Genomic DNA, 25,854 nt, shown 5'->3' with positions numbered 1-25,854 from the left:
AGCATACAGTAGAGTTGGAAGAACAGACCCTTGCCCTAGTGAGGATAGAAGTAGAAAACATTGTCCCTCCCCTCAAGGTGCTTGCAAGCTATGAGAAGTGTCAGAGAAGATTTTTAAAGATAGAATGATTTTTATGAACCATAATGATGGTACTTGTTAAGCGCTTACTATGTGCTAGGCACTGTAGTAAGTGCTGTAACATAGTACCTCTGGCACTATACCAACCTCTGTTTTAATGTAAGAAAAATCCGCTTTTCATTTAAATCAATTTTTTTTCCTTAGCCCCAGTTCCCAAAGTGGTATCTGACTTCACATGCAAATTATCAGGTGGGCATTACTTTTCCAATTGAACAGGACAAACAAAAACAGCTCTGCGAGCAGTTCTTCGTCTCTTATGGCTCGCCTTTTTTTGGCAAGGCAATTTCCAAAGACACCTCAGCCAAAGGCCCTACAAACTGTATCAAATTCTCTTTTAAGTCAGGAAGGCTCACTTTGCCAGGTTCCCTTTTAGCACATTGCATGGAGAAAGGGCCGTCCTGGTGACAGCTTTTAGAAACATACTATTTGTGGAGTGTGAGGACAGCTGTGTGTTTTCTTTTTCACTTCTGTGTGTTCTCTTTTCCACTTTCATTTTCTACTGTCGTTTGGATTCAGTCTTAGCTGGAAAAAACTCAAGATGGCTGATCGGTTCTTCAAAGACTGATGGCCTGAGCCTTCCCGTGCCCTGTTATCCTGTGACATGACTCTCTTCAACCTTTGGAGAAACTCAGGGTGTTTTCAGCCACCCAACAGCCCTTCGAGAAAGGATGGGAGGCTGTGAGGCTTAGTGGAAAGAACCTGAGACTGGGAGTCAGACGATTGACTCAATTAAGGCCTCCTGCGACCTCCAGGGAACCCACATTTCAATAAATGACCCAAGTTTACCAGAAACCCAGAATTGAAGCAGTATGGCGCAGTGTGTAGAGCACGGGCTTGGGAGTCAGAAGGACCTGGGTTCTAATTCAGCCTCCACCATTTATCTGCTGGGTGACCTCGGGCAAGCCCCTTCACTTCTCTGGGCCTCAGTTCCTTCAGCTGTAAAATGGGAATTAAGACTGTGAGCCCCATGTGGGACAGGGACTGTGTCCAAACTGGTTAGTTTGTATTTACCTCCGTACTCGGTATAGTGCTTGGCACATGGAGCTCAACAAATACCATTAAGAAAAAAACAGCCCAGGAAGCACAATTTAAAAATATGCAATACAGATTTCAATATGATTTCATTTATCATATTGATATATGATGTATATCAATATATATCCATATGGATATATGATTTTGTTTTTATTTCACATGCTCACCTTTTAAGTATTTTATTCTTTTCAAGAAACTGATTCACGTTTCCCTTTAGGAATGGAAGTCCCAGGCTTTCAGCAACCTCCCTGAAGCTGTTTACTAGTGTTACAAAATATCTTGCCCCATCATTATAGAAAACCCACATTATACAGCATCTAGCACCACAATTGTTAGAGTGCTAAGAAATAAATTACCATCTTACTCTATTCTAGGCAAACGTGACAGTTCTAAGCTTAGTCGCCCAAGGTAATTTTCCATGAATTCATTGAAGGAGCCAGGGTCCTATTTCTAAAGTATTTCAGAAAAAACTGAGGGAAAGATTTTCTACATTTACTGAAGTTTTGTGGACGTTGACCACAGTTAGTAGCCAATCACCGAGTTTCTTTAGAACTTTAGTGACTTTCAATATAATTCCATCCTGCCTGCAGTGGATCACATGACTTCTTTGGTTTCAAAAGTGTCTGCTAACGTCTTGTGATTCCAGGCCACCGTTCTTATTCCTCCAAAGGTCAAAGGGGCTGCACGCATTTCTTTTCTCACTAGGTTTCATGCATATGTTGGTTTCTTTCCATCAGCACGGATGTCTACAGGTATGTGAACTCACCACGGCTTCTACTTTCCTTAATGTTGGAACTTAATTTCTAGTAGGTCGGCACTGATTTAGGCAAAAAGAAAAATGTATATCATCAATCGTCTGAGCAGAATAAAGAGCTTTGCATTTTTACATTAATGGCAGTAGGAGCAGATAGCGGTCGGGGAAAAATACAGTTAGCAGATCCGATCTTTCCTGTTTATGTCTGATTTATGGATGAAGGAAAATGGGCTCTACAGAATATTCCCGTGGCTAGCCCAAGTGGAGGTGATCTGGCAGTCTAGTGGCTTGTTTGTGTGAGCGTTTCTTTAAAAATGTGAAAGTGCAGAGCATGCACCAATTGCCAGTTGTTTGCCCTGTCCCTGCCCTTAAATGGCATTAATATTCTCGAGTGCTATATTTTTTGTTATAACCAAGTTGAGATGACGTGTGCGGTCAGTCGCCTATAAAAGCAGGGTTGGGCATCCTGAAGAATCCTGAGTTACAGAAATCTTGCATCGCTCTACTTATTCATGGACATCCACCATGAGCACCCGCAAAACAGTTTCTTCCAACACGGATTCTCAGTGTGTCCAGACAGAAAGAAGCACATTGTGGGGAGAACAATCTTTAATTCTTGAATAATGTTCTGCCCAAAACATGACATGAGCTCACATGTTACGGCAGAACTGAGTAGACTTGTCAGTGTTTAAAATGTTTGCTTAAAATGCTGCAAAGAAATGGCTGCTTTATCTGTAGTACCAAAAATCTAGAGTCAAATTTTTCTGAGGAGGCTGAAACTTAGGGCCTTGAGAGAGGGATTTAGCAAAATTCACCTTTATGAAAACCAGAACTAGAACCCAGATCCTCTTGACTCCCTGTGGTCTCTGGACTCCATCCACTAGGCAATGACTCTTACCGTGTCAGCCAACTACTGAGTGTCCCACCGTTACTTATAAATTTCTCCTAGAATGCCCTCTGGCCCAGGTCCTTTTCATGTTTTCATGGTTTTGAGCTGCAGTAGTGACATCCTCAGAAGCTGACGCTCAGGTGGTAAGCAGGGGCTCTGAGAAGTGTAACCTTTTTAGTCCATTACCGCATTGATGGAGTGCATCAATGGTCTTAATAATGGTCTTAATGTGGCTTAATGGTATGTAAGATAATGCTTCTGAGAGGCAGTCTTCCTGCCAGAAAATAATGGGTGTAATAGACAAGTAGCTGAGTAGAATAAGTATGTAAGTAAAGCTGCCACTCTTCCTTAATACTCCCTAAGTGGAGAGGAAGGTGGAGAGGAGGTGAGAGGAGGAGAGGGAAATTCTTCCCTCCCATCCCCCGTCTGGATCAGCTGCCAGTGTTTCCAGCAGAATCGGAAGTTTGGGGGCTATCCTTCCGTGGCTCCCAGAGAAGTCTGAGAATGGTTCAGGAGAGGCAGGACTATCCATCTCATTCCTGGACTTTCCCCAAAGTCTCTCTGTCTCTGAAGGATATTGGACAAGAACCAATCTGGGGTAATTAATTCACATAGGCCCGAAGATAAAGTGGTTTATCTGTGGAGAATCCATTGACTAATGTATTGTTTGGCTCAGTATGATGGCATTTTGGATTCTGTAGCTGTGTTTCATTTTAGGACTGTAAAGAATTTGCAACACTCAGGAAAACAATGTAAAAGGACTTTAGTTCCAAAGTTAGCAGGTTCATAAATAGGAAAAGCACTAAAAATACACCTTCAGAAATTGTTTCACATCCCTATCACATGAACTGAAGCAATCTTGCCCTCATGATGGACTCTGGTTAAACAGAGGGGAACAGAAATTCATTCTAGCTACCCTGTTTTATTTTTTGAATTCATAAACTTGAATATAACAGTAAGTGAAAGCAAATTGCTGATGCAGTGATAGACTTTTACATTTGAGCCTTAACCTAATCCCTAATGCAGGGTACTTTCCTATGTGTTGTAGCAAATTCTTCTTAAGTTTAAGGCTTAATGCAGAGAGAGCTTAACTTGGAACTGCGTGAGCAGTCAAGAAAGAATCCAGTTTTGACTGGTTCTCCAAGCTCCACCCCTAAAATCTTACAGATAGCGGCATACTGCTCTCAGCCATGTATTAGACACCAGTGTTTGCTCTGAAATAGTCCATAATTAGATTGGCATGCCACTCATCTGGAAGTCGGAACGGAGGCAGCAATTTAATGTAGTGCTCTTTACCGAAGAACCGACTGAGAATCCGCAAGTAAGCGCACATTTTAAAAGACGGGAATATTATTTTATGTGTTTTCTTTTGTTCTTTGGGCATTTGGTGTTTTGAATGGAAGGTTTTAATTCATATCTGCTCGATCTGCTGGATAAGATATACCTTGCAATAGTCTTTGGATCCATCCATCTTTTCTCTGAAGTTGAATGAGATCACCTGGGCAGGGGTGGTGGTCACAGAGTTAACAGGTTTACTATTAAAATAATTGTAATAGCTTCTGAAAATATATCAAAGTTGAAAAGCAAGGTTGTTCAGCAGAAAGAAAAGTAATGGGGCTTCTGGGCTAGGTTTTTAAGGGGCCAAGTTTGGTCCTGAAATTAGCTCGTTGTTTTTGGTCTGTGAAGTAATGGTGGGCATTAGAAGAAAATTCAGTTTTGTGCGTGGCTGCATTTGCTTTATAAGTGATCAGTGACAGAAGTGTGTTGGGGGCTTTGACAACATGCATTGATATTTGCTGTAGAAACACATTCTTTTATTATCCTTTAGTCTGGTAGCGGGGTGTAATTCATAAAGCTGCTCTTTAGGCTATAGCCAGTAACATGTTGAAAAAGCTAGAGTTTCAATACATTTCTTTTCATTACTTTGGCCTTAATCTTATATGTAGCTCACTGCAGGTAAGAAGCAATTAAGTGATCGTTTTCCCTACAGTTTGATTTTGCCATATTGCAATTTCATTCATTCATTCAATTGTATTTACTGGGTGCTTACTGTGTGCAGAGCACTGTACTGAGAGCTTGGGGAGAACAGTACAACAATGAACAGACATGTTCCCTACCCACAGTGAGCTTACAGTCTAGAGGTGGGGGGAGACAGACATCGATAAAAGTAAATAAATTACAGTTGTTTGAATGCACCGACTGTCTTTTCATGGATACATTTGCTATTTTGCTTTATTCCAGAAGAGATAGTCAGTCTTACTTACAGCTGAGTATGTAGTAATTGGGAGGCAGCACTAGGTAAGTGAAGGAACAGCTAACTGGAATTTCTTGAATTTGGATCTCACTTCTGCCATTTCCTGGGTGGCCTTGGGCAAGTCAATTAACGTCCCTGTGCTTGTTTGCTTTCCTATAAAAAGAGGATAATGATGCTTCCAAGAGTCTTTATACATAATTAATTTTCGTAAAGCTTTGGATGAAAGATACTCTAAAGTGCAAAATATAATTACTGGGTGAGGACTAGACTAGAACTTTTTCAGGCTCAAATTGGGCACTCTATTTGAAATCTTTTGCTTCAAACTGCACATTGATTCGTAAACTTATTTATCAACAAAGTGACGAGGAACAGTATTAAAGCTAAGCTTTTGATTTTTAGTTTTTTGCTGCTTCTTTGCACATGTTTATTTTCTAAAATTGCGGACCTGGTTACAGGAAAAAAAATGAACACACTCATATTGCACTTATACCCCATAGAAAATAATGTTAATTAGGCCTAAGGAAAAATTGGTTTTTGTGTTCAATTTCCTAATTCTGAGAATTCAAAACTCTTCTGACGTGCAAAGAAGAGCAGTTGAAAGCCAAACGTTAAGCAAACGTCTATCCAAACCAATTGGTTATCTGGCCTGATAGCTAGGATAACGCTTCAGAATGAATTTTTCGGAGACAGCCAGGTCAAGACAGCCAAACCCAATTTTGTTTGGAAATCTGAATTAGCCTTTGAACCCAATTAGTTTTAAAAAGCTGACTTTCAACTGAAGACATTCAGGGATTGGTTGCTAAGTTTATGGATTATTCCTACCACTTGGTTTGTCTTTCTGCAGCTCCCTGTTTTCATCATTTCCAAGTGCTTAGTACAGTGCTCTGCACACAGTGAGCGCTCAATAAATACGACCGAATGAATGAATGAATCATTTGACAGAGTTAGTTGTTTTCTCAGAGGTTTGGCAGGTAAAAGAGGGAATTTCAAAACTCAGTGTTTTGGGGTTTTTTTTTCCAATTTTATCAGCCTCAGTTTTGTGGCTTAGTGGAAAGAGGACCTGAGTTCTAATCCTGGATCTGTCACGTCCCTGCTGTGTGACCTTGAGCAAGTCACTTAACTTGGCTTTGTCTCAGTTTCCTCATTTGTGAAATGGGGATTAAATCCTCCCCATGACATAGATTGTGAGCCCCATTTGGGATAGAGACTGCATTGTCTTCTATCTACCCCAGCACATGCTTTAGCGCTTGGAAATAGAAAGTGCTTAATGCTTATCCACAGTTACTGTGATTATTAATATTAATAAAATCAAATTTTGATAGGGATAAAGATGAGGCTATTGTCCATAAAGAGGTTATAGCTTCTCCGAAGTACTAATGCTTCAGAAAAAAAAATCTACATTCAAGAACCAGTCACGTGTTGGAGTCTGGATTCTCCTTCCTCTTGCTGTTCCGTCATCCTTTTCCAAGGGAGAAGGACCTATAATAATCTCTGTCAGGGAAGCAAAAGTGTTAGTGTTGCTGTGGAAAACCACTGTAATTGATTCCTTGGGGAGTGTTAAGACGAAGGCTCTTTTGTCTTTCTTGGTAGGGGACTCAAATGATTCCGTAGCTCTGTCAAGGATTCTCTCTGCATTCCTAGAAATTTCATGGTCTGGACCCTAGGGAGGTATAGTGCATGTTTGCTTAATTGAGGTTTTCTGAAGTGGTTGGGGAGAATTCATTTTTCATTTTGGGGAGAGTCCTGGAGAATGCTTTCAACATGGGTAACATTTGCTTATAATGATAACCATAATAATAATTGTGGTATTTGTTTAGTCCCATGTGCCAGACACTATCCTAAATGCTAGACAAGATAATCAGGTCCCAACGAGCTCACGGTCTAGAGATGGTTTGCTAGCAGGCAAAAGATTCTCATAATGCCACTCACTCATGGATGCGCTCTCATAATCAGCTGCATTACCTTCAAATGCAAGGATAACTGAACTACTAAGGCAGAGGAGTGAAACTTAAACTCCTGCTTCAAACGTTAGGTAGGAGGAATTATGTTAGGATCTCTCCCTGCCTCCGCCACCGGGGCAGGAAGGCACATATTTGTCTTGATATAGCATTGTTTTAATCTTACTTGATCCATTGATGTGCCGGATTTCCATGTGTTAGTGATATCCGGAAGCGCCTTGAGAATCAGTGTGGCATAGTGGAAAGAGCCCGGGCTTGGGAGTCAGAGGTTGTGGGTTCTGATCCTGATTCTGCCACTTGGCAGCTGTGTGACTTTGGGCAAGTGACTTAACTTCTCTGTGCCTCCGTTACCTCATCTGGAAAATGGAGATCAAGACTGTGAGCCTCACGTGGGACGAGCCTCACGTGGGACAACCTAATTACCCTGTATCTACCCCAGTGCTTAGATCAGTGCTTGGCACATAGTAAGCGCTTAACAAATACCATCATTAGTCAGTGCTTAGAACAGTGCTTAGCACATAGTAAGTGCTTAACAAATACCGTTATTATTATTATTATTAATCAATCCTCAATAATTCCACCTTTTGTTTTGGATAAAAATTGTGCTATGACCATTTTTTCTGTGTTTGATGGGTAGACTGTTGAGAGGTTTTTTTGCATTTTTTATGGTATTTTTGTGGTCTGCTAAGTGCTTACTATGTGCCAGACATTCTGTTAAGCATTGGCGTAGAAATAAGTTAATCAAGTTGGACACAGACCTTGTCCCACAGTGGGGTTCACAGTCTAAGGAGGAGGGAGAACAGGAGAACTGAAAAGAGGAGACTTGCTCAAAGTCACACAGCAAGCAGTTGGCAGAAGAAGCCAGGCCCTCTGATGCCCAGGCTCACGCTCTAGCCACGCTGTTTCTCCCCTTTCCTTTCAGAGGGCCACCCAGACCCAGTTCAAGCATGGGCAGGACCAGCCCAGAGACAATCCAGTGGCCGTTGGAATATAATAATTACGGTAATTGCTAAGCGCTTACTATGTGCCAGGCGCCTTACTAAGCGCTAGGTTGGATACAAGCAAATCCAGTAGGACCCAGTCCATGTCCCACACCCAGGGCTCACATTCTTAATCCCCATTCAAGCGCTCAGTTCAGTGCTCTGCACACAGTAGGTGCTCAATAAATATGATCAAATGAATGAATTTTACAGATAAAGAGTGTGAGCCCCATGTGGGACAGGGATTGTATCCAACCTGATTAATTTATCTCTATCCCAGTGCTTAGAACAGTGCTTGTCACATAGTAAGCACTTAACAAGGCCCATAATTATTAATCATTATTATTATTTATTCTCTGTACCTCATTTGCCTCATCGGCAAAATGGGGATTGAGACTGTGAGCCCTATGCGGGACAGGGACAACGTCCAATCTGATTTTCTTGTATCTACCCAGTGATTAGAACAGTGCCTTGCACAAAGTAAGTGCTTAGCAAATGCCATTATTATTATTATTATTGTTATATTATTATTATAGGGAGGATGTGAGCAAAATAAGAGGCCATTTGAGATCTGAGAGCTCACTAAGGATGAAACTTGTAAACTCCTTGAGAGTGGGGATCATTTCTACTAATGTTCGTACCTCCCAAATGCTTAGTACAGTGCTCTCCATACAGTGGACACACAGAAGATACCATTGATCAACTGATAATTGATTCGGCTTTATCAATCAGTCAATCGCTAGTATTTATTGAGCGATTTTTCTCCTTTATGAAAGCCGACGCCAGGTAGATTTTTAGATTTTAAAGTACATGCTAAAGTTTCTCAATTCCCACTTGGAGCCCTGAGTGCTGGGATTGCGTCTAGTTTAATCTAGATCAAATGACCTTGTGAGGGAGGTGTCCTCAAAGAAAAAAGAAACCCAAAATCCCATCTCAAATGAAAGCAGAGCTTTTGTCCAATTTTTCTGAGAATCATATTGATTTTCCCATTTGGATTTCCCAGGTGAAACGTGACCAAACCTTTCTGTGATAGATCTAGGGGATTCAGCAGATAATGGAATCGACCTCACTGCTTGGTCAAACACATAAAATCGAGAGCGAATCACTTTGAGGCTAAAATGCTTTTCTCGATCTGATTAACCTTGTTGATCCATTTTACACACTCATCTTGCTGGAGAAATAAATGTTGACATCAAAAGAGGAGAGTCATTAGTTAAGGAGGTTAAGTTGCCCCAAACCCATGGGTATGTGGGTAAGCTCTGGTAATATTTCAGTCAGTCAGTCAATCGTATTTATTGAGCACTTGAGCAGAGCACCCTACTAAGTGCTTGGAAGTGCACAATACAACAATAAGCCGACACCTTCCTTGCCCACAACAAGCTTACAGTCTAGAGGGACTGTAAGTCAAGGAGTCTGGCAATCGTATTTTTTGAGTGCTCACTGTGTACAGAGCACTGTGCTAAGCATTTGGGAGAGTACAATATAACAGACTTGGTAGAACCTGAATGGTTCAAAGACTATTAGAATAACTCGGCTTTTATGACTGTAAGCCCGTTGTGGGCAGGGAATGTGTCTACCAACTCTCTTGAATTGTACCCTCCCAGGCGCTTAGTACAGTGCTCAGCACACAGTAGGTGCTCAGTGAATACCATTGATTGATGATTTTGTGCACATTTTTTGCAGGTTTTGCCCTCGATAGAATAATGGCTGATTAACTGATTTTTTTTTTTAATCTTGTCTTTCAGTCCCGTAGTGTGGACAAGCAACATGCAGTAGTCAACTATGATTCCTCTGCAGATGAACATTTGGTGAAGGACTTGGGCAGCCTAAATGGAGTAAGTTGAGTCGAACACCTAACAACCTGAGCTGATTCAACTTCTGACTCGGAAATCTCCGTGTGTGTCCCTTTGGTAAAAGTCGGGTTACCCGCCGAGAACACGCTCAAGCAAAGAGCAAAGAAAATCAGTCCAATGGGCTTTTCCAAATAAAGGGACAATATGTGAGGACGGAAGAGAATATTTAAGTAATCAGAGGCAGAGTTATCATTTTACTACACATGGGCACTAAGCTTATTGTTTCCCCTAGATTTCGTATGTTAGAACAGGTGAATAGTGATAAACTTGTTCTTTTTTTTTTAAGTGTTCATTTCATGTGTTTTTAAATCTGCACAGCATGATGTCCCGCTTGAACCTTTTTCTTAAGTCACTCATTTAAAAAAAATGATAATGTTCTGTCTGAAGCAGCATGGCCTAATGGAAAGAGCCAAGGCCTTAGAGTCAGATGATCCAGGTTCTAATCCCGGCTCTGCCACCTGCCTGCTGGGTGAACTTAGACAAGTCAGCTCCTTGGGGGTGGGGATCGTCCCTACTTAATTATTTTGTACTCTCCCAAGCACTAAGTATAGTGCTTTGCACAGGGTAAGTGCTCAATATATACTATTTAATGGATTGAACTTTGATTCTAAAGAGGGAATAAACTGGACAGTGGAATTGAGAATGAGAAGAGTTAGGCCCATGCTAAGGTTGAATGGGTTTGTTGTATATGATTTTTACTTCCCAAGTGCTTAGAACAGTGCTCTGCACACAAGCGCTCAGTAAATACGATTGAATGAATGACCGTGTTTCAGACTGCAGATTTCTTAAGACATGGATTTTGAGGCCCAAGGTCTTTGCGGATTCCGGTTTGTTCGTTGAATTGACATTGTTTACTTCAGAGATTTCGGATTCAGACCACTTTTTGATACGCAGAAGGTGTCGAACCTTTCTTCTCTGGGTTATGAACAGAAGTCTACATTGATCCTAAATATTTCAAGGAGTGTGGAGATGATTATGCTGTCCCTAGACAGGGGGTGTGACAACCCCCCTTTACATCATTACAGGCTTTGCCAGCTTCTGGAATCCTTATAATGCAGATAGTACCTAACTTATGTTCCATCTAGTCTTCCCAAGACCAGTATTTTCTTGGACGTTCGGTGTTAGGCTTGCCTAGTAATGCTTACTAATATGAGAAGATTGATGAAGGACTTACCATCCATTCTATTTTCCTTTCCTTCTAGACTTTTGTGAATGACATAAGGATTCCCGAACAGACCTATATCACCCTGAAGCTTGAAGATAAGCTAAGATTTGGCTATGATATCCTTATTCCAATCATTTTGTTAAGTATCTTGCCAAATGGTTGTACTTTCCGAGTCTGATTCTCCCGCATGTTGATGGACAGATACATTCAGTGGAATGTAGAAGTAGTCTGTTCATGTTTACAATATTTTAATCTATGTAATTCCTTCAAACTGCGCTTAAATGCCCTTCGAAGTATGCAAAAGTAGAACTTGATATGTGTATTTAATAATGGCGAGTGCCATTATTAAAATTAAAACTTTAAGCATTAATATATTAATATAAATATAATTAGTAATGCATAACTATATTATTAATGATATGATTATTATTCTGATAACATAAATTATCTACTAATATAAACAAGATATTAATCAATATAATTGTTGATTATCAATAATAATTTAATTAATTATTAGAATTAATAATGTTGACATCAAAGTAATGTTATTGATAATGTTAATAATTTAATTTAAAAATATTGTAATGGCATAGCCCTTAATGAATTAATTTCACTATTATTACTATTATTGATGACTACTTAATGTGCAGCTGTGTGTTTACCAAACAGAATATGCCACAGACTCAGAAAGTGCTTTGATAGCTCCAAAGCGAAACATCTGATTTTAAAGCCTATGAGAAGTTTTGGGGTTATTGGATTTTGATGTGATTCCTTTTCTGATGAAAAAGTGTGTTTTTTGAGTAATCTTGCTGATGTGCAAATATGCCTCATCGTGTTTGGTATTTGCTATTTTTGCAAATATTTATTACCTTGGAAATTTATCTTCAGTAGGGCATTTAAAAAACATTTGATTGGATGTGTAGGATGCCGTCAAGAACAGAGATAGAAATGTGATGTCAAAAGGTAACACTTAAGGGAAATTAAAGGCAATTTAATGTAGTTTCAGAAAAGTAAAATTTCAATAATTCCAACTAGTTTTTGGCAAATTTGTAACTTGAAAATTCTGCCACACTGGTAATTATTTTTCAGAGAAATCTATGTGATCTTTCTCGTATTATAAATTCAAAAGAGTGGGAAATAAATTGAAGTAGTTACATACTAGTACATTTTAAGCTATATAGTTTATGACTTGCTTGAAAAGCACTCATCTGCTATGGGACCTGGAGCAAGTCACTTAATTTCTCTGAGGCTTCAGTCACCTCATCTGTAAAATGGGGATTAAAATGGTGAGCCCCATGTGGGACATGGACTGTGTCCAACTTGACTAGCTTGTATCTATCCCAGCACTCAATACAGTGTCCGGCACCTAGTAAGCGCTTAACAAATGCTGTTAAAAAAAATGAAAGTGCACAAGAGTCAGTGTAAAACTTCAGTCCTTAGTTAATGAGCCATTTCTCCAATACGTATACCCGCCATCTGGAAAGAAATTCCACATAACTTAGATAATTTTAACCTTTTAATTCAATATGACCTCAGGGCTTAAGACATATTAAGTCTTTGTAGTGAGATTTGTAAACATCGCTGAAAAACCATTTTCAAGTAAATGGAAAAAACATGTTTTGAGGACTAGTTCATACTTTGTAACAGCAACTTGTGTTAACATATAGAAATCCTCAGAACTGGGGAAAAAAAATTTCCCGTGTGAAAATGAATGAGTGATTTTTAAGGCTGCACCATTATGGATTAAGATAGCCTGGCCAAGTCTGAGTCTTCTGCAGCATTTTTGAAATCAAAAGGTAACTCCCTGAGAAAGTAGGCCCTGCCAACGTCTGCCTCCTGACTGGGTTTCGCCCTACCACTACAAAATTTGCCTTCCAGCACTCTCCATTATAAAATTTATACGGGGTGTTCGTAGTAAAAAGGCTGTGATCTTTGGAAGCAGTAGATGGGAAAGAGAGGGGAGAGCTTGATGAAGGGATGGAGGGAAAGTTGAGGAATCCCCATCTTGCCCCTCATCTGGTCACCCAAATTTAAATGTTATGTCAAAAGGTAACACTTAAGGGAAATTAAAGGCCATTTAATCTAGTTCCAGAAAAGTAAAATATTAATAGTTCCAACTAGTTTTTGGCAAAATTGTAACTTGAAAATTCTGCCAAACTGGTAACTATTTTTCAGAGAAATCTATGTGGTCTTTCTTGTATTATAAATTCAAGAGAGTGGGAAATAAATTGAAATGATTACATACTAGTACATTTTAAGCTATGTAGTTTATGACTTGCTTGAAAAGCACTCATCTGCTATGGGACCTAGAGCAAGTCAATTTTACGTTCGCTTTAGTAGACTGTTCTCAATCTACACTCACTCCCTTGGTGACCTCATTCGCTCCCACGGCTTCAACTATCACCTCTACGCTGATGACACCCAGATCTACATCTCTGCCCCTGCTCTCTCCCCCTCCCTCCAGGCTCGCATCTCCTCCTGCCTTCAGGACATCTCCATCTGGATGTCCGCCCGCCACCTAAAGCTCAACATGTCGAAGACTGAGCTCCTTGTCTTCCCTCCCAAACCTTGTCCTCTCCCTGACTTTCCCATCTCTGTTGACGGCACTACCATCCTTCTCGTCTCACAAGCCCGCAACCTTGGTGTCATCCTCGACTCCGCTCTCTCATTCACCCCTCACATCCAAGCCGTCACCAAAACCTGCCGGTCTCAGCTCCGCAACATTGCCAAGATCTGCCCTTTCCTCTCCATCCAAACCGCTACCCTGCTAATTCAAGCTCTCATCCTATCCCGTCTGGACTACTGCACTAGCCTTCTCTCTGATCTCCCATCCTCGTGTCTCTCTCCACTTCAATCCATACTTCATGCTGCTGCCCGGATTATCTTTGTCCAGAAACGCTCTGGACATATCACTCCCCTCCTCAAAAACCTCCAATGGCTACCGATCAATCTGCGCATCAGGCAGAAACTCCTCACCCTGGGCTTCAAGGCTCTCCATCACCTCGCCCCCTCCTACCTCACCTCCCTTCTCTCCTTCTACTGCCCAGCCCGCACCCTCCGCTCCTCCACCACTAATCTCCTCACAGTACCTCGCTCTCGCCTGTCCCGCCATCGACCCCCGGCCCACGTCATCCCCCGGGCCTGGAATGCCCTCCCTCTGCCCATCCGCCAAGCTAGCTCTCTTCCTCCCTTCAAGGCCCTGCTGAGAGCTCACCTCCTCCAGGAGGCCTTCCCAGATTGAGCCCCTTCTTTCCTCTCCCCCTCGTCCCCCTCTCCATCCCCCCGCCTTACCGCCTTCCCCTCCCCACAGCACCTGTATATATGTATATATGGTTGTACATATTTATTACTCTGTTCATTTATTTATTTATTTATTTATTTTACTTGTACATTTCTATCCTACTTATTTTATTTTGTTGGTATGTTTGGTTCTGTTCTCTGTCTCCCCCTTTTAGACTGTGAGCCCACTATCGGGTAGGGACTGTCTCTATGTGATGCCAATTTGTACTTCCCAAGCACTTAGTACAGTGCTCTGCACATAGTAAGCGCTCAATAAATACGATTGATTGATTGATTGATTGATTTAGTAGGTAGCTGCAGTGGAGCCTAGTTGCTCCTCTGGAACTTCTGCTTTCCCCTTCCATCTGCCCTCTTCCTGAGGAGCAGGGGGAGGGAGAGGAGGAAGAGTTGTTATTTTCTGCCACTTCTCATTTCCCTCCAGCCTAGATCTGAGTGGAGATTGCCTCTGTTTTAGGTGAGAAGAGCGGAGGAACCCAGTGAAGCAGTTTTCTGGAGAGCATTGGGCATGTCATCCCCTCTCCTTAAAAATCTCCAGTGATTGCCTATCAACCTTCATATGAAGCAAAAACCCCTCACTATTGGCTTCAAAGCTCCTCATCACCTTGCCCCCTCCCACCTCACGTCCCTTCTCTCTTTCTACAGCCCAGCCCGCACACTCTGCTCCTCTGCCGCTAAGCTCCTCGTACTTGGCTACTCCGTTCTGCATCCTTCTTTACCCCATCTGTGCAAGTCTTCCCAGCTTGGGAAGTTGACTTCACAGCCTTGATCGTTGTTTGTAGAACAAATCAAGACGAGGCAAACATCAGATCTCCACACGTTATAAAGGATAATTGCTAAAACTTGCAACTTTAAGGGGAACTTACAATCTTGACTTTCACTTCTCTCTACCCGGCCACCTACATCTCTGCCTTTTTGCAGTGTCAGTTCGACTAATCTCTAATCCCTCTGGAAATCCCTTCCCAGTCACTTTGAATCCCTTCCGAGTTCTTCTATTTCAAGAATACAGCTATGTGTGATACTCAAAGAAGATGACACTACTGTTGAAATATGCCTATGGGTCTGAACGTTTATCTAAAGACCCATAGTCCATCTTGTGCTGACACACACACTCTCAAGTGACCTTTGTTGTGTCACTTTTGTGGTTTGTAGCGCCCAGTGATGCATTTGCCTCCTTATGCGGAACTGAAAGCCCACCAGCAAATATGAGAAGTGGATTAAATCTCCGGTCTTCAGTGGAGCAATGCATTCCCAGGCTATTGGGCATCACTTCAGACAATCGTATTTGGGTCTTAGCTGTACTTCTGTTAGTGTTTGTTGACCGAGTGTCTGTGGTATCTTAGATTCCCTGCCCTGAAGGGGCTGTTTCCATTGGGTGTGGGGGAGGAAATCCCCAGTGATTTGCAATCAATTAATGGTACTTACTGAGCATTTACTGTGTGCTGAGATCTGTACTAAGCACTTGAGAGAAACCAGCACAAAAGAGTTGGTAGACACGTTCCCTCCCCACAATAAGCTCATAGTTTAAAATCCTACATTTCCATGTTTCAAAGAACATGACCTCAACTGTATAGAGCCTTTTACCTTCCAAACACCTCCAAAATGAAAGTTCAATCTAAAGGCGGCTAAGGTTCCATTATAGATGAGGTTGGAGTCACCCAAACAGCGCATCTTAAAGTGAATGATCCAACTGCAGGGTCAAGCCTCATTCTTTTGGGTAATTTTTTTTTAACACAGTTCTTATGGACGTCTTCAGTGCTGTGTATAGGAGTATCAGAATTTGGTGCAGGAATTAGAGTAAGGTCTCTTCATTATCCATTCACCCAGCAGTGGGAAATGTGACTGGCTGTTCAGTGCATAATATATCATAATGTACAGAGGAATCACTCAGTTTTCGAAAATAGTGGCTACGTTGATCAAACCTAGCATTTTATATACAGCCAGTTGTATGATGATATAATACAATCCTTTTGTATTCCCTGTAGCTGGAGCAGCTGAGGTTTCTGTGAAGCCCCGAATTATAGCATTTCTGAATAACTGCAATTACTATTTGTTAGGACAATGAACTTCATTTTTGCCAGGGCTAGTGAAGTCTGAGAAATGGAATTTCATCTGGATGTGCTGTTGAGCAATCGCTGATGAGTTATTTCCTTTTACACTGACAAGTTTAGCTCTATCGATGTAAGTCATCCCAAATGCCGAGACTTCATTGAAGGCTATGAACAGTGATGACTAAAGAATCCTCTTCTACTATTGTACTAGTTGCTCGTTATTTGCTGAAGTCTGGTTAATTAGACTAAGTACCTCTAGTTTTTTCATTTTAGTTTTTTTTTTTCATTTTTCTCTCTGCATTTGAAAGGAGAATATCAAATGCTTTAAAAATTAGCATCTGAATGTATGTTTAAAATTTTATGCAATCATTTTACATCAAGGGGTATATATTAATCCCGAGCATCAGGGTAGTTACCTGAATTAGATCATTTTTGTATCAGGTGGAATTCATAACTCATACCCTTCCTTAGCACACCGTACATACTAATCTTTTTACTGTAGTTCGAGGAGAAATGCGCGTCCCAGAGGAAGCCCTGAAGGTAATAGAATTTCAATTTCTCATTTTCTGAAAAATCTACTGTCGAGTTGATTTGAGTTAGAGACGTTTCTCTTTCTCTTTCCTAATGCTCTCTAGCATGAGAAGTTTACAAGCCAGTATCAGCTGTCCCAAAAATCCTCAGAATCTGAAACGTCAAAACCAACAAGCTCCAAAAGTTTGGAGTCGAAGATAGCAGACCCTGGATCGGAAGTGCAACATAAAGCAACTGAAGCATTGAAGGCTGAGGAGAAAACCATGGGTATGTCACCCTCTCTCACAGGCAGCGTGGCTCAGGGGAAAGAACATGGGCTTTGGAGTCAGAGGTCATGGGTTCAAATGCCGGCTCCGCCAATTGTCAGCTGTGTGACTTTGGGCAAGTCACTTAACTTCTCTGGGCCTCAGTTACCTCATCTGTAAAATGGAGATCAAGACTGTGAGCCCCCCATGGGACAACCAACCTGATCACCTTGTAACCTCCCCAGTGCTTAGAACAGTGCTTTGCACATAGTAAGCGCTTAATAAATGCCATTATTATTATTATTATTATTAAATGCTTTTCAGGTGCCACGGTGGTGCGTATGACTGGAAACCTATCCTCTAGCCAGTAAACTCGTCTTCTAGGCTGCAAGCGCGTTGTGGGCAGGGAATGTGTCTGCCAACTGTGTTGTGTTGTCCTCTCCCAAATACTTAGTGCAGTGCTCTGCACCCAGTAAGCCCTCAATAAATGTCACTGACTGATTGCTATGATTAGGAACTGATTTCACTATTGCTGCTGCCAGCAACCTGCTTGACTTCTGCAGACTGTAAGCTCATTGGAGGCAGGGAGCGTGCCTGTTATATTGTAATATACTCTCCAAAGCTCTAGGGTATAGTGCTTGGCACACAGTAAGCACTCAATAAATATGATTTAGTGACCGCTTCATTTAACAGGCTTGCCGCTACCCCTTCCAGCAAGACTATGGTCTGACTTTAACTCACCTCACTCAACAGGGTCACTGACAGCCATTTCCCACTACCGTTTCAGCTTGGTGGATTCCATCCCACATTCCTGGCCGGGCGGGGTAAAGAACTGCAACACGAGGTAGAACAGGGTCCATTTGTGGACTGGGAGATGGGATCTAGGAGGAGGAGAACAGTCTAGCAGAGAGTCACTTTAGGGTAATTAGACTGGAAGGTCTTTTTGCCTTTCTGTCACTTAGTCAGATTTATTAAGTTATTACTGTGGGCAGAGCACCGTAATACGTGCTTGGAAGAGTACAATATAACAGGCACATTCCCTGCCATTTTCCATGCTCTACCCCCAGAGAAGCTGTATTGAACCCCACTCCCAAACCCACAGCACTTACGTGCATATATTTAAAATTATTGACTAGAAATTGCTTATTAATATCTGTCTCCCCCTAAGAGCAGGGAGTGCTTAGAACAGTACTCAATTTATACTATTGATTGATTGAAGGCAGGATAATTTTTCTCTAGACTGTCCAGTTAATAATAATAATAATAATAATGGTATTTGTTAAGCACTTACTGTGTGCCAAATACCATTCTAAGCGCTGGGGTAGATACAGGGTAATCAGGTTGTTCCACGTGGGACTCACAGTCTCAATCCCCATTTTACAGATGAGGTAACTGAGGCACAGAGAAGTTAAATGGCTTGCCCAAAGTAGCAAATCTGACTAGTGGCGGAACCGGATTAGAACCCATGACCTCTGACTCCCAAATCCATGCTCTTTCCACTAAGCCATGCTGCTTCCTACAAATAGAGACAATCCCTGCCCACAGCAGGCTCACAGTCTAGAAGGGTGGAAGGTAACTGAGGCCCAGAGAAGTGAAGTGACTTGTCCAAGTTCACACAGCAGGACAATTGACAAAGCCAGGATTAGAACACTTGACCATCTGATTCCCAGGTCCCTGCTCTGGTGATTTGCTACCTGAATAATAATAATAATAATAATAATAATAATAATAATAATAATAATAACATTTGTTAAGCGCTTGCTATATGCAAAGCACTAAATGCTGGGGGGATGATAATAATAATAATAATGGCATTTATTAAACACTTACTATGTGCAAAGCACTGTTCTAAGCACTGGGGAGGTTACAAGGTGATCAGGTTGTCCCATGGGGGGCTCACAGTCTTAATCCCCATTTTACAGATGAGGTAACTGAGGCACAGAGAAGTTAAGCCACTTGCCCAAAGTCATACAGCTGACAAGTGGCAGAGTTGGAATTAGAACCCATGACCTCAGACTCCCAAGCCCGTGCTCTGTCCACAGAGCCATGCTGCTTTTCAAACAGTTAAAAAAAATGCTTGGAGGATTTTGTTTCCCAAATAATATTTTTTTTTTGTTCTGATCACCTTTAATTTAGTCCTGGGATCTTCTGTGTTGCAAAATGTACCGAGCCAAAGTAACGCAGGACTTAGCAACCTTCGGATTTCATGACTGTGTCACTGTCAGTTTGAAGCCTTAGCCTACTCAGAGTGCAGTGGATTCTCGTCTTTAGGGTGTTAGCTTGAAGAAACAAACAATATTAATGGTCTGTACACAGAGGGCATGGCTTAGGTCAGTGGCTTCACTTAATTTTTGAACAGGAAATGGGTTAAGGAAAGAAAATGCAAGCATTATGGGGATGTCACTAAAATCCATCTTATGACGGTCACCCTGTGAGTGGGAAACATTACTGCCCTGATGTTCTTCAAGCAGCAGCCCTAACCTCAAAGAGCAGTGCAGGGCCTCAAAAATCTCCAGTGGCTACCAATCAATCTGCGCATCAGGCAGAAACTCCTCACCCTGGGCTTCAAGGCTGTCCATCACCTCGCCCCCTCCTACCTCACCTCCCTTCTCTCCTTCTATAGCCCAGCCCGCACCCTCCGCTCCTCTGCTGCTAATCTCCTCACCATACCTCGTTCTCACCTGTCCCACCATCGACCCCCGGCCCATGTCATCCCCCGGGCCTGGAATGCCTTCCCTCTGCCCATCCACCAAGCTAGCTCTCTTCCTCCCTTCATGGCCCTACTGAGAGCTCACCTCCTCCAGGAGGCCTTCCCAGACTGAGCCCCTTCCCTCCTCTCCCCCTCGTCCCCCTCTCCATCCCCCCCATCTTACCTCCTTCCCTTCCTCACAGCACCTGTATATATGTATATATGTTTGTACATATTTATTACTCTATTTATTTATTTTACTTGTGCATATCTATTCTATTTATTTTATTTTGTTAGTATGTTTGGTGTTTTTCTCTGTCTCCCCCTTTTAGACTGTGAGCCCACTGTTGGGCAGGGACTGTCTCTATAGGTTGCCAATTTGTACTTCCCAAGCGCTTAGTACAGTGCTCTGCACACAGTAAGCGCTCAATAAATACGATTGATGAATAGAAAGTTGTTACAGAGTCTAGAACCTGCAGAATTGAAAACAGCTGTTGTTCCTGGCAACAGTATACAGCTCTTTAAGACAGCAGTCTCTCTGTCCCTCCTGCTGTTATCTCTTCTTTCCCTAACCGCCATAGTCTGCCCCTCTCATCATGCAGGATTATTGATTTATTTTATTTATCGCCTCGCTCCCCTCTTGTTCTTCTTGGAAGCCACTCCTGGAAAAATGAAGGGAAAAAGTTATCGAAGTTTCCCCTTTCTTGGGGCAAAGCTATCACACCAGGGTTTGTTGGGAAGGTTTTTGATGGGAGGATGATTAGGGGACTGGTGAGTTAAAGTAGGTAAGGTTTGAGAATTGCTTATTAAAGTTCATTTTTTTGTTACTGCACTTCACACAAACCCGATTATTTCTAAAGGATTGTGCTCAAATTACCCGCTGGAAGCCATTTTAAAGATATGCCAAGATGGGAGCCAAGAATTTTCAAATATGTTGGCCAGCTCTTATAGCGTAAAATAATGTTCTGGTTTAAAATAGCAAGATATTACATTTCTAGTACAGGTTAACAATCTAGGCTGTACTGTTGGTTTTGCACTTAATGAAACAGCAGCTCAGCAATGTGAGTATTCTGGAGAAAGGTCTTTTCTCCAGGTCAGTTGTAGTGGATGCATTTATTTCTTTTCCTTGGAATATTCCTTCAGATCTTTCTGCAGTACCCCGAGGTACCCCACTTTATGGGCAGCCATCTTGGTGGGGAGATGATGAAGCCGAAGAAGAAAACGCTTACAAGCAAGATGGCAAGCCTGTAGAAAAAATCCAAGAAACTGGAGCTTCAGGTAAAAACATTTAGAAAAATCTCAATTCTGGTATCTTCTCTTATTATTTTCTGACTCTTGCCACACTGTTGAAAATGTAGAACTTTGGAAAAATGTTTATCCAGATAGTTTTTGTTTTTTGCTTTCTTAGTTTTATAGAGTAAGAATCCAGATTTTTGTGTGTCACTGTTAGTTGCCAAAGTCCTCAACAGCAGTGATTCTTGAGTTCATCAAATAACCCATATAATAAGTGTCCCTATAGACAATGTTACTTGTCAAGTGTTTTTTCAAGCTGTTCTCTGCCTAGATGTCTTGAAAGTTTTAACATTCATTTATCAGTGCAGTAAATGTTTGGTTTTCCAGAAGTGGTAAGTGCTGGAATCAGGGCTATCCACCAGGAGGGCTCAGGAAAGGTCCTCAGGAAATCCCAATAATAATAATAATTATATCTGTGGTGTTTAAGTGCTTACTATGTGCCAGGCACTGTACTAAGCACTGGGGTAAATGAGATAATCGGGTTGGACACAGTCCCGGTCCCATATGGAGCTCACAGTTTTAATTCCTATTTTACCGATGAGCTAACACGATTCACTCTCAGGTTGCTTATGCTCAGAAGACTGCTGACTACATTAACTGGAGCTGATAACAGAGAGAGGACTGATTATTAGCCATATGAGCAGAATAGCAAATCCACAAACAGAGGGAGCTTCATGAATGAATGAATGAATGATTAGTAGTGAGCTGAAGTTATTTAGCAAATAAGTCCTGACTTTTGCAAACATCCCAGAGAAAATGCATGCTTACTAGGAAGGATGCAGACATTTTAAACCCCTTCTCCTCAAGGGATTGAGAGGGCAAGGTTGCCCTGTATGGAGGAGGATAGCCAATGGACTGGATAGCCAACCTGTCTAGTGCAAATTGTCAAGTTATACTGTAGTAGCCTACTTCTCAAATGAACTAAACAGCTAAGAGAACTGACATAGATATTTAGAAGCAGGGGACGTGGCCTGGGAAATTTAGAAGAGAGACTAAAATTTTATTTTAGCTGTAACCCACTAAAATTTTAAGGGAAAATGTTCATTTCACAATGAAACTTGTCCGTTTGGTCCAGAATTTTTAAAAAAGAACAAAAAATAATGACGTATCTCAATTTTATCAATCCACCTATCTATACAAATATACACACACTCTCTTGCAGGAAAAACAAAACAAACATACATTCGGGCTTTCTTCTTCTTCTTATTATTATTATTAATCTTATTAATAATATTTAGTTTCTTTGCCTAATTTAATAGAAAGAAATGAAGGTAGCATCCCAGCTGGTATATTCTCCTAAAAACATCCTAAAAAGATCAAACCATCAGGGGGTCAGAAAGGACTCTGGAAGTTTACCTTGCTTATTGACAATAGGTAGAACAAAATAGGCAGTTCTACTGTAGCAGGTTAACGCTCTTGTTTCCATGAAAACAGTGTTACGTGAAAGACAGCTAAATAAAGGTGTTTCCGTTACAAAATAATAAATGTCAAGTACATTAATGCATTCACAAAATACCCCCAAAATCATCCAAATAAGTTAAGCAGTGATCCAAAACAATGCATTTTGATGAAATATCAGTGGGAATGTTTATTAATAATGAAATATTTTAAATTAGATCGTTTTTATATAAATATATAAGTAATTTTTCAAGTATTATCTTTCATATCATATTCAGCCAGAAGGCAATTGTGCTTGCAGACTAGAGATGTCATTATCTCCACTAAACAAATTTTATCTAAAAGTAAATTGAATAAGTGTTAAACACTCTATCAAATCCAACAGAATACCATAAAAGGAGAGGGGAATGCTTCATTTTTGTAGCTTTAGCTCAGGGTAAGAGAGAGTTATAAGTAATAATGGCATTAAAATTCAGTAGCTTGCTGTACCACGTCATCTTCTTAGACTGATGAGGTGTACTATATCGAGCAATTATAACCAGTAAAAAATTTAGTGTAAAGAATATGCAAAAAATGGCCCTAAACCCAATGTTATAAGTGTGTTGCCACAGAAATGAATGTATTTGAAAGGCAGCTAAATCACAAAATGGGTTTATGTCGAGGGGAAAGAAAGTTGTTTCATTTCTGTACAAATCAAGGAGATTTAAGATCTAAGGATTTATTGTAGGACATCTGTCTTTATGAAGCTTATCTATTTTGCGTGGATCAACTATCTAGCTTAATTGGGGGGAATGAAACATCTCAATTTCTGATGATATTTATTGAGCATTTACTATGTGCAGAGCACTAAACTAAGTGTGTAGGAGAGTGTAAAATCAGTACAGGAATACTTTGGTGTAATATGTCTTAAGAGACAAGCCGTCTTTCAAAAATGTTCAAATGACATAAAGTGGAGATACCAGTCTCAGTTCAGCATATGCCTTGTGAAATAAATATTATTTACACTGAAATGTAGCAACTAGATTTACAGATACCATTCGTACTAACACTGAGTTTGAGGTCTGTTAAAAAATGACTGGAGTTTTAAATATGTCGGGGCATCATATTCCAGAAAATATCGTACGAGTCAAACAAGTAACTCTTTGATGCCTCCATTTACTGATGAACACTCATGTAATAATCACAAGGCTTCTGTGGCTAACAACTACCAACCCAGTCTCTTAAGAACAGCACAATTCTTTGGGGCGTCTTACTACTGATTTCACAAAGAGCTTCTTTCTTAGGCCTTCATTCCTTTCCCAGCACTCTCTCATTGAAGGGATTGCACACCAGTCTGTCCCAGCTATTTTTAATTTCCACTGAGGACAGAAGAGGAGGAGTTGAGTTTATGTTGCAGCAAGAAGGATTTAGGATAGAGTAAAGAACTTCCTGATTTTAATGCTTGCTAGCCAGTGAAATTGGTTATCAAAGAATAATAATGGTGGTATTTGTTATACACTTGCTATGTGCCAGGCATTGTACTAGAAGCTGGGGGTAGATACAAGTTAGGTAAGACAGGGAATCTCTAGTTTGGGGAACTAAAACCAGAGCATATCCATGTTCTGAAAGTGGTTTAGGTCAGTGGATCCTGAAGGCCAGAGAAGGTAGTTTTACTTCTGTGGGTCCCTACTCAGCTGGAAATTTCTGCCCTCCTGGGAAAGCCATTATATTTCCAAGATTTCACTTCATATATCCTTTTAGCCACTTTCCAGAGAGCTGTAACAATGTGGGTATTTCAGGGAGGGGCTTGAAAAGGTGTTCTAAATGATGCCCACCTCATCAAACTCAAAAACTAGCTCAGCAGAGCTCACCCAGCCTGAGGAACCTTTATCCTTCAGGGTAATAACAGAGGTCTGTATAACCAGCATGGGAGAAACCCATCTCTCACAGATTGGGTCAGTCCTTAAATGGAAACACATCTGTGCTTTTAGCCATATTTGCTCACATGGATACGATCCTAACAACAGGAACTGCATCTTTATAAATATGGTATTTGTTAAGCACTTGGTATGTCTCAGGCCCTGTACTAAACGCTATGGTAGATACAATAATAATAATGATGATGGTATTTGTTAAGCACTTACTATGTGCCAAGCACTGTTCTAAGTGCTGGAATAATAATGATGGTATTTGTTAAGCGCTTGCTATGTGACGAGCACTGTTCTATGCACCGGGGTAGATACGTGGTAATCAGGTTGTCCCACATGGGACTCAAAGTCTGCATCCCCATTTTACAGATGAGGGAACTGAAGCATAGAGAAGTGAAGTGACTTGGCCAAGGTCACGCAACAGACAAATGGAGGAGCAGGGATTCGAATCCTGGTCCTTTGACTCCCAGATCTCTACTCTATCTATTAGGCCATGCTGCTTCTCTTCAAAATCAAAGGGCAGTTCTTTCTCTGTATATATAATGGTATAAAATCTTAATAAGATTATTGATATCAATTATTTATGTTAACAATAATCATTTTAGATGTGCAGTACTTCAACAGAATAGCTGTTTCTCAGACAAGCTGCCCAAACTTCTTTTGACTTCTAAGGGATCCCAATTCTAAATACATCCAACTTCCCAAGCCTTCATAAATTAAGTTTGTGTGCTCTTTGTCTAAGTCATCAATAAGTAATTTCAGATTCGGTAGAGCCTCACGGTCCCTAGCCTGTGCATGAAACTGCTCAGGGACTGTAATTCTAGATTTTGTGGTTGGGGGGGAGGGGGGATCGCGTACCTTTAATTCAATGGAACTCTCCATCATCTGACAATATTCAGAGGTAAGAAGTTTTGTAAATCTAACTGAAAAGGAATCCTCAGAATATTCAGAATATTCCATAATAACAGTCCCCCTTAATAAAGTCTTAGAAGTACTTGGTAATTACTTCACAGAGAGAAAGAGATGATGGTGTTGGATGGAAGGATATGAGCATATTAGAAATGTCAATCAATAGTATTTGTTGAGCTCCCATTTTGGACCGGGTGTGTTACCACAAAGCATTTACTGTTATGTGGTTCTGCTTTTAAGTAGGGCAATCCAAGGTTGAATTTTTCATGGTACTTATGTAATTTATCCAAATATTCTGAGAATAAAATGCAGGTTACCCTTTTATGGTGCTGGTTTTCCCTTTACAGGTTTATTTGCTTGGTGTAAACACTAGCCTTGTGCCAATATTTTTTAGTGCTTTACATTAAAAATAATAAAGAGTTAGTTTGCTAAGATCACAACTCTAGGATTCCAACTAAGGAGTTAAAGATGCTACTTAATTTCCTAAATTACTTAAATTACTGCTGCT

General features: G+C 40.9%; 1 protein-coding gene across 7 annotated transcripts in view; it reads left to right on the top strand.

Annotated features, from left to right (window-relative positions):
- CEP170 (centrosomal protein 170) overlaps nt 1-25,854 on the top strand; it is a 97,100-nt gene that overhangs the window by 23,903 nt on the left and 47,343 nt on the right. For all 7 annotated transcript variants that reach the window (XM_038760791.1, XM_038760790.1, XM_038760789.1 and 4 more), the window contains 5 exons: nt 9,754-9,843; nt 11,064-11,142; nt 16,856-16,914; nt 17,010-17,172; nt 20,983-21,117. In XM_038760791.1, the coding sequence (XP_038616719.1) occupies nt 9,754-9,843; nt 11,064-11,142; nt 16,856-16,914; nt 17,010-17,172; nt 20,983-21,117 (526 nt within the window). The remainder of the gene's footprint in view (nt 1-9,753; nt 9,844-11,063; nt 11,143-16,855; nt 16,915-17,009; nt 17,173-20,982; nt 21,118-25,854) is intronic.

Source organism: Tachyglossus aculeatus, chromosome 19 (assembly GCF_015852505.1).
Source record: "Tachyglossus aculeatus isolate mTacAcu1 chromosome 19, mTacAcu1.pri, whole genome shotgun sequence".
NCBI classification, from domain to species: domain Eukaryota; kingdom Metazoa; phylum Chordata; class Mammalia; order Monotremata; family Tachyglossidae; genus Tachyglossus; species Tachyglossus aculeatus.
Note: the sequence above shows the minus strand (reverse complement) of the source record. Positions and strands in the feature narration are given on the sequence as shown.